This window comes from Apaloderma vittatum, unplaced genomic scaffold (assembly GCF_000703405.1).
Source record: "Apaloderma vittatum isolate BGI_N311 unplaced genomic scaffold, ASM70340v1 scaffold19974, whole genome shotgun sequence".
In the NCBI taxonomy this organism is placed as follows: Eukaryota; Metazoa; Chordata; class Aves; order Trogoniformes; family Trogonidae; genus Apaloderma; species Apaloderma vittatum.
In genome coordinates, this window is record NW_009713486.1 from 1 (window position 1) to 9,666 (window position 9,666).

General features: G+C 41.6%; 1 protein-coding gene across 1 annotated transcript in view; it reads left to right on the forward strand.

Annotated features, from left to right (window-relative positions):
* Positions 1-207: 207 nt before the first annotated feature.
* The window catches only part of FAM179B (family with sequence similarity 179, member B), a gene marked incomplete at its 5' end in the record, with an annotated part of 10,300 nt that continues 841 nt past the window's right edge, over positions 208-9,666 (forward strand). The window contains 9 exons of the mRNA XM_009868412.1: positions 208-361; positions 973-1,078; positions 1,471-1,706; positions 4,819-4,977; positions 5,368-5,494; positions 5,791-5,909; positions 7,407-7,596; positions 8,506-8,725; positions 8,952-9,038. Coding sequence (XP_009866714.1) covers positions 208-361; positions 973-1,078; positions 1,471-1,706; positions 4,819-4,977; positions 5,368-5,494; positions 5,791-5,909; positions 7,407-7,596; positions 8,506-8,725; positions 8,952-9,038 — 1,398 coding nt within the window. The remainder of the gene's footprint in view (positions 362-972; positions 1,079-1,470; positions 1,707-4,818; positions 4,978-5,367; positions 5,495-5,790; positions 5,910-7,406; positions 7,597-8,505; positions 8,726-8,951; positions 9,039-9,666) is intronic.

The window sequence follows — 9,666 nt, forward strand, 5'->3', positions numbered from 1 at the left end:
TAAAAATTGTTCTGCCACCCTTATGGCAACAGTGGCTTGCAAAACTAATTCACGTGAGTGCAATGCTGAATGATCAAGGATCGTTTTTGAAAATGTGGTCCCTTAGTGGCGGCAGTCTGTACCTTGGCGTTTTTACATTTCCTTCCTTTGAATGAACTGGTTTCTGGAGACGACGCTAATTATATTTTACGCTTCACGACTTTTCAGATGAAATTTCCCTTGGGTCACGAGGACGCTATAAAGACCAGACCCCATCAGTCACTCACAGCCCAGAAATAATGGACCCGTCGGAACTGCAGCCTTTTTTGAAACCAGAAGCGGCGCTGACAGAGGCCTTGGTGCTTTTGGCTCATGATGACTGGTAGGTGTAAACATGGCTCTGCAACTCGAATGTAAGGCAGAAGGCACTTATTTTGTTAACTTATTTTAGAGAAGAACCCCAGCAAAATGGATTTAATGTCAAAAATAGTGAGAAGGGTTGTGATGTAAGAGAAAAAAGAAGGTTTATTTCAGTCCAAACATAGGTTAAACTGTAGCTGTTGTAAATTGAGACTTGATAGCTAAGGTGTCGGAGAGTTGGAGAGATGTCGAAGATGAAGCTCTGTTCTAGAGAGAGTGACAATTCCTTCTTGTCACTGCGGACCACGAGGCTTCGCTGTGCTGCCGTGACACGGGGTTACAGTGCTGCTGTCTTTTCCCCTTGGGGGAGGAAAGTAGCCCTTTAGGTGTCCCTGGTGGGAGCTGGGAAGAGGACTTCTGGGAAGGATTGCCAGACTGGCATGCTAAAATAGCATTAAAAGGAAGACTCACTTGGAAAGAATTTCCTACATTAAGTGCCATTTCTTTATTCTACAATGTCACTTGTGAGCTCTTTGATTTCTTAGAATTCTGTATTTTGATACTTTAATGAAAACATGCAAATATTTTGAATGTAAACGTTTATTGTTTGTTGTTTTGGTTTTTTTTACACAGGGAGAAGAAAATTGAAGGTCTGATCTTTGTTAGGCGTTTGTCTGCTTACCATGCAACCATTCTGAAGGCAAAGCTACATGAAACAAGTTTGGCGGTGGCCCAAGAGGTTAAATTTTACTATCAGAATATTTCTCTGTGTGTGTGTGTGCATTTTGTAGCTCTCAGATACACTGAAGTGAAATGGTATGTTCACGTGTGCTTAATTTTCTTCCATTGGACAGTCTCAGAAGGATGAGTTTGTCGTTCAGCAAAGCAGCTCATACTTGAGATACAAACATTTGATTTGCTGAGACTGAAAAAATTTAGATTGTAACTTTATAATGTTTTTCCCGTATCTGTTTTTTAGTTCTCGCACTTCATGAATGAAGTTAGAAATGTATTTCTCAGTTGTTCTTAATGTTGCTTAACAATGACAAAGGCAAAGATAAAGCTGTGTTTATTTTAAAGTATATTTTATAAACATTATTCATTGTTTGTTTGGGTTTTTCCTGTGTGCAGGTCAAGAATTTACGCTCAGGTGTTTCTCGAGCTGCTGTGGTCTGTTTAGGGGATTTGTTCACCTACCTGAAAAAGAGCATGGATCAAGAACTAGATAATACAGTAAAAGTGCTTTTGCACAAAGCTGGTGAATCGAACACTTTCATAAGGGAAGAGGTAGACAAAGCACTGAAGGCTATGGTCAATAACGTGACTCCAGCACGTGCACTTTGTTCTCTTATAAATGGAGGGCAAAGGTAATTCCTATAAAGACTTTCTAAAGAAATAACTTGTGAATAGATTAAATTTTATCAATTTTTTTTTTCAAATAAGCAAAATACAGTAGGCAGAAATTTGAAAAACATAGTGAGTCAGCTCTGCAGAACTTCTACCCAGGGCAATGTTTGTTGACATTAAAGTAAAATGCAGCTCCCCTGTTTCTTTCTGTACGTTACATAAAAAATTGGCTGTTGATTTTGGAGCTTGGTATCTTTTATGGTCATTTTGCAACAACACTTCAGTAATTTTGTTCGCTGTTAGTATATTCTTAGGAAACTGCTCTTTTGCTTTGCCTAGTAAAGCTCACACAGCGTTCTCGTTTTTCGTGTGCTCTGCAATCAAATCTCTTTCAGTTTTCGGCACTGCTTCTTATTTAGAAAGATGATTTGTAACTTACAGCTCCCTAGCTGCAACTCTCTTGCTTGATCTCCTGTTCTTCCCTAGGCTGAGCTGGTTAATAGGCTTTCTGGCTGCATTTTCATTCCCTTTTCAAGGTCTTGAGTACCTCAGACATGCCAAGGCTCTTTTGCTGGTTGCATGGTTGAATTCTGACCTCCAGCTCTCCTCTGTCTCTAGCAGAAATGACATTCCTTTCACTTTCCCCATTAAGTCTGTTGTTGTTTTTCTTTTACATCCTCATTCACTGTAACACCAATGCTCAAGCGTTGGTTACGCTATGTTAGATACATGCACCTACCTCTGCTTAGCCTCGGACCTGTCTGTCATCTCCTGGATGACATTCAGTAGGCTACATTTCTCATCACCTGTCCCTTCCGTTAAATATTTCAGGTGCTACATTATAAATCAGTCTGTAGACTTTCTGCATGTCTACAAATCCTGAGAGTTAGTCTTGATTCAAAATGTGCTGATTCCTGGTTTGTTTCCTGAGAGGCTGGTTCTTGTGGAATATCCTGAAAGCCAGTGAGAGCCACACTGCAACGACCTGAGCTTTAAACTGAAAGGCAGATATCAGCCTTGCAAGTTAAATTACTTGTGAGTCATGCCCTCGCGTAGTTGTTTTTGCAAATTTAAGAGCAGCCGGCAGTAACCGCACGTTGCATTAATTCATGAGCCATGGGAAGTGTTTATGGAGTTTCCTCAGAACTCCTTGGCCACGCAATACTCACGATCATAACTGGCTGCACCTGATATCCCCACGCCAACCTATCCTTTCGAGCCTTCTAGCCCTGCAAAGATTTGACCTCTCTGATTTGTGAACTCGGATGCATTTTCAGATATCTGAGATGCCACAATCAGCTGAGCTGTGAGGCCCAATACAGCGTTTGAAGCAGGGATTGATTTCTTACAGCTAAGAAGACTTCAGTCAAAGCAGTCTCTAAATCACGGGGCATGGGATGTTTTTAGTGCGTCACACATTGCAGGTGGCCTAAGTACCACTGCGAGTTAGAGCTCTTCTAGTATTGGCTTCAGCACCCTGGCCATGTTAGCCATGTTAGCCTCGTCTCTAGAGGCTGCGACAGGGAACTCGAGAATCCTCTTTCAAAGTGGAGGTTTGGGAGCAAAACGACAGATGCCTTGAGTACAGAGTTAGAAAGGTTCAGTCTGATACAGCCGTGTAATTACACAAAGGATCTCTCTTCTAAATTTGGCTTATATTTTGAGTTGCTGACATGGACCATGACTTACGTACTTGACTTAGCAGTCATGGCTTTGCCTACAATTCAGAAGACCTTTTAAAATTTACCTTTTTTCTGCTCAACACATTTCAAGCCTGCTGTGATCATAAGTATTAATTCTTGCAACCCTGAGTAGATCGTTCGATCTATCTATCTATCTAGTCTATCTATCTATTTATGATATATATGTGATATATATATGAGTAGATATATGTAGAGATATAGGTATAGACATATATGTATCTACTGGTTCTTTGTCAGCTAGAAAGTTGGTTTTGACTTTACCAACACAAGTAATTGAAAACATTTTTGTCTGCATTTGTGAGGTGCTGTTTTAAAGATGCTGAACTGTTTCTGTCAACTCACCGCTGTGAATAGATGTTTCCAAGGCTAGATGTCAAAGTGATTGCATTTCAGAAATTTTAATCCTTGATTGCGTTTCAGAAATTAGGAATTGCTGGTTTTATTCTAAAAGTCTTACGTACACGCAAGAAGGTTCCCAACTGTTCTGCGTATGCGCGGAACCAGAGCAAGCTGAAATCTCAGGGAAAGGGGAGCGTGCCCAGCGGGCAGTGGTGTCAGGCTGCACAGCTGGGGAGCTGCTGCCGAGTCTGTTCCTTTACTTTGTGCCCTCCTTTAAACCTGCTTTTCCCTATCAACAATGAGCCAGGCAAATTTCTCGTTTACTGTGCAGCAAAACAGTCCTCAAAGTAGGAGTTTAATCCAAAAATTAAAAATAAAAAAAAAGTTTGAATTTGCAGAGTCGTGTACTCTGAAAACATCTGGGCTCAGCAGGTACAGGAGGGTTTGTATCAAAGGTTAGTTTGCTGCATGAGTTTGAAAACTGATTCTAGCTTTTCTCTATTTTTCATCAGCATAGGTGTTTAATGGCCCCCATTTTGGAGCAAATAGATTTTGCAAGGTATTTAGGGGTCGATAGAATACAGTTTTATTTACTTTTAAGTTGATATAGAATACACAGGATGTGTTTCCGAGAATAGGAACTTGTTTTGAAAAAAGTTGACGCAAAGAACATGTAATAATGTGCTTTCTGAAATACGTTTAAATTATTTTAAGGAACACCAGAAATTAAATTCTGAAAAGAAGAAAATTACTAGTTTTATTAATAAAAAAGGTCCAGCTAGAGGCTGACACTGACTTTAAACAAAAAGAATACAATTCTTCCTTTTCCATTTGCATTCTTGTAGTTAGGGGTTTTAAGCGAATGCAATGAAATCTAACCAAATGGATTATCCTTTTAAATAAAGTTACTTGTCTTTGCTCTGCAAGGTCTTCCCTGTGCAGCCACAATAAGTATCTGCACGTCAGCCGTAAACTAGTTGCGGATTATGCCAACGATGAATAAAAGAAAACTTGCATGTAGCAGAGCACATACATAACTGCTCTTGAGCTTCTGTGGTGAGTCTTTGCTGAGCAGCCGTGTTTTCTGCAGCCACCTGCACTCGGCGGTGAGGAGATGCACAGCCCAGCACCTCTCGGACCTTGTAGACCGCATGGGACCGGAGCGCGTTCTGTGCAGAACCAAAGTGGCGGCCGATCGGCTCTTCCCTGCGATCGCCAGGTTTGCACAGGACAGCTCACAACAGACGAGGTCAGTAAGGTTAATCTCCAAGATAAATACCCTCTGGGTGGCCGAGACCTCTGCGGGGCTTGGTGCCAGTTCCTCTGCAGTGGCAGAGGGTACAATCCTAGAATCGATACTGGCCACGGAGGGAATGTTGGCGCTGGGAGCCCCGCTGCCTGGCGGGCCAGGCTGGACCATCATAGTTAAAGGCGGCTGAGAGTAATTTGCCCGGTTGTTGATCAGTGATTCTTGAGCGTAGTCTCTTTGTGGGAGGATGAAAAGGGAGTCTGGTTACACACGCCGATAGCAATCCTCCTGCGTGTCTATATTTTGGAATGACACACCTATAATTATCAAGGGAGTTCCAAAGTGAATCTGTGTTTACAGATGTGTATGTCACGGTCTGCTGCCCCGCAGGTATTACGGTCGGAAGATGCTTTTCACTATGATGACTCATCCCGATTTTGATAAAATGCTTGAAAAGTACGTGCCAGCCAAGGATTTGCCTTACGTTAAGGAGTCTGTTAGCAATCTGCACGAAAAGGTATGTGGAAAAGCTCTTGTTTAAGAGCTGAGAACCGTAAAACGTGTACTAATGGCCATTGGGTGTAGACAGTGACCCAAAAGAGAGGGGGGAGTGTGTGTTCAGAGCAAAACGAGCAACAGAGTGACTCCAGCACGGCAGGACGCTGCTCGCCAGCTCCCTCTGCGTGCCTTTGCTCTGAGCAGACCTGTGCCTCGCTGCCAGAGTTCCCGCAGCTCTCAGGCTCGCTTTGGCGGGCTCTCAAGCAGCGCGGAGCTGCACTGGCCACGATAACTAATGGTTCCGCCTCTGTGCAGGGTTTGGGGGAAACACCAGTAGACACGCCCTCAGCAAGAGGAAGACGTCCCCATACTTGCAACGTAGGACATTCGAGGTCGTCATCTACTTCCAGAGGTGCTCTCAATGTCGCTGACAGGTAATGAACTTCAGTGTTTTACCCTGTAAATGAGTAACCTGACCTCTAGGATATAGCCACAAGAAGAGAGTATCGGAACATTCACAACAGGGTTGTGAAAATTAAATGTACCTGAAGGAACAGGGGAAAAACTTGACATGTCCCAGTTCTTTTAAATAGAGTAATTGGTAATACTAAAACAGCTGTGTGCATTTTGAAGATAATCTGTTGGCTACCTATGAAAATCCCCAGCATCCCAAACTGCTTGGAATTCACAGTAGATCCGTGTCGCCATCAGTTCGAGATACTGCTGTTCACACACTGTAGAAAAACTCTGCCTGGTGGTAGCCGCAGTATGAAATATCTGCCTCTGGGTGGAAGGAAGCGTGTCCATTCCAGAATGATTTTCTTAAACACACTCTCTGCTATTCAAAATAGTAGCTAATTCCGCATTTGATGGTAAATTTTGCTTTGGCACATAAAACTACACATGTACTTCCTTAGAAGAGGTGCTGCTTGCTGCATTACGCCAACGATTTGGGTACTTGCAGTGCTCTGTAGTACAGGAGCAGGACAGGAGGTTTTGATGCCGACTTTTGTTCTCACAGATCTGATAAGTTTGAATTTGAGAATGAAGGAAAGATGCTTATTGCATTCTCCATCAAAGACTTCATGAGTTGGGAATGAGCTGGTGGCTCTGTCTGGACTGGTCTGTCCTTATTTGGACAGACAAGTGATTCTACAAATTTTATTTCCTTTATAAAAGCCTAAAGACTGTCTAATGGGATTAGATGCTACAAAAAAAAACTGTTTCAAAATATTCTGTGCAGAGTTTGCTGAATTTCCACCTCAGCACAGCATGTTGCTTAGGTGCCACCTGAACTGGGATCAGTGTTTAAAGTACTTTGAGAATAAAGAATTAATCTACAACATTTTTTTCCTTAACCCATTACTGTGAGGGAAGTATGTGAATGTTCCCAGCCACAAACCCAGCTGCTCCCTTTCAGAAACTTGGCACAGCACAGGGCTCCTGCCTCGTGGAGGCTTACCCCTCGTGGGATAGATCTATATACACAAAGAGTGGAAGGTATATTGAGACTTTAGGAGACTGGGACCAGCTCCAAGGCTGTGTTTGGGGTGGGGGCTTTGGAGGCACACTCTGAGCAGCAGCATGCTCCACTTAATTCTTCATGCCACTAAGACAATGTAGGTCATGACTCTTAAATAAGAATAAACTCGCAGACCGTCATTTTTTTATAAATCATGCAGAAACTGTAAAGCAATAGTTCTGAGCCTCTAAGAGTGGAAGGTATATTGAGACTTTAGGAACCACAATTGCTGTCAGGTCTTTTTTCTTTTTTATTGTTTAAATCACCATGTTTGAAGTGAAAGTCCTTCATCAGAAGATTTTGTTTACTTCTGATATTTGCGCTTACATGGCAAGGGAATGCCTGAGATTTAAGACTCTTGTTTGAGCTTGCTCGGGGGTTCACTGAAAAACTGTTTCCTTTCTGACAGAGAGACTACAGAAGCCCATGAAGTCACAAGAAAGCCAGCTCCTCGTAATTTGCTAGAAAATGAAGAATACGTTAAAGACATTATAGGTTTATTGAATGCAAAAGACTTCCGTGATCGAATAAATGGCATTAGGCAGCTGCTGTCAGATACCGAGAACAATCAAGGCTTTGTCGTTGCAAACCTTGTGAAGGTAACTGTATGAAAACGTTTTATTTCAGTTGTGTCACAACTGTGTCCCTCTTTCAAAAAGAAGTGTGTGTGATGAACACGACTAGGTCAGGTATGCTCGGGGGGAGCTATGTCAGCTACAAAGGTAGTAAAAGAAGGAACTAGGAGGAAGAAGCTCGAAGTTTTCCCTTAGAGGCAGCACTCTTGGAACTGTTTCTGGAACACTGCATGTGTTTTTTCATGCCACTGCTGAGCAAGTATCAAAATATTGGAGCAGGTTGCAAAAAGAGCAGCATGGATTAATCGAGATCTGAGAAACTGTCTGAGACACAGCTGCAAGCTCTGCCTGCTTTGTTTGTCTGGGACAAGGTGAGGAAAGGTCTTTATTGCCATAAAGCTTATGGGGGATGTCCTAACAGGAAAGGAGGTTCTTGAGCAGAGAAATACTCTGCTGAGGTCCAACAGCTGTAAACTAAAGACAGATACAATGAAAGGGAAACCGAGCTTGTCCTTTCACAGTGCAGTGTCTTTGCTGTGGAACTGTGAAATACTTCTCTGGAACTTTGCCATGTCTTAGCTGTAAATGGTTTTGAGATCTTTAAAACATTCTTTTTGCTAAACAGAGCTATGTCTTGCTGAAAATACTCGCTTGCAGAAAGTATCAGTCATACTGAAAGTTACAGATGGCTAGTTTCCCTCTGTTACATTGTGTAGGAATGATTCACATTCAGCTGAGGTGAGATCCAGTTGAACAATACAAATATCAAATGTCGATCTGCCTAGAAAAAAATAATTATCTCAGGTATTTGTGTATCGGAGATTTCTTTTGGTAGGATGGACAACTGAAATGTAACAATAAAGCAGGAAATGTAATATCCACCTTGAACACAAAGGGTTAAGTCAGTTGAATGTTGTTTGGATACTTTTTCAGATCTTTGATGCTTTCAAGTCTCGCTTAAATGATTCAAACAGCAAAGTAAATCAGGTTGCTTTGGAGACAATGCAGAAGATGATTCCGTTGCTGAAAGACAATTTATCACCCGTGATCAACATGTTAATTCCTGCCATGGTGGACAACAACCTCAACTCCAAAAATCCTGGGATTTATGCAGCTGCCACAAACGTTATTCAGGCTCTATGTCAACATTTAGGTAAGTAGTTGACTCTTTCTTAATTTTAAAGAGTTTTGGTGGTATTAATGAAATTCTAGATTTAGTTTCTCTTTAGAGTAACTTTTATACCTTTAAATACATCACTGGTTTTTCAAGTTAATATATCACAAGTAAGGTACTTTATTTACATCTTTCCATACTTTTATTTTCAGACTGTTGAATTTTCTGGTTAAAAATTTTAACATGTTGTGTTCTTTGCATTTAGACAACTATTTGCTCCTCCAGCCGTTCTGCACAAAAGCTCAGTTTCTGAATGGAAAAGCAAAACAAGACATGACAGAAAAGCTCGCTGGTAAGTGATGTTTTGCCTTGAATGTTTGCTTGCTTGCTTGTTTGTGTACCGTCCTCCAGGGGCAAATTCATGGCAGGAAGGGGCAGGCTATGGATCTTCCATTATAATAGGTTGTGGGTATTAACGATGCAGCACTTGTTAAATTTCACTCTCTTTGAATGCAAATTGAAGCTATGGCTGACCAAAAAAAAAAAAGATTGTTATGATATAGTCAGATGGAAGATGTATAAATGCCACAAAGGTGGCAGACTTTGTACCAGTCGCCTGTCTAAACTGGTGTCAAAAGCTTAGAGACAAATGTGCTTCAGAATGGCCGGCAACTTTTAATTAGCATTTCCATACTTAGTTTAACATTGAGGTCTGTTAGGAGCAGAAGCGCTGAATTTTCCTTCGATGTTTTAAGTGAACAAGTGAGGTCTTTGTGAGCCAAACAGACGCTATTTGGCTTATTTCAGAGCAGTTCTGTGTGTGGTAGCTGTGAAATTGAACTCGACAACATAACGGACGGTCTGTTCTTGAAATATTCCGAAGTTTATGCTTCTTGAATGTGTTAGTCATCAACTTTTAAAGAGTTCATCTCTTGCTGGGACTGGCTGGGGGTATTGGTGTTTGTTTTGCGGACAGATGT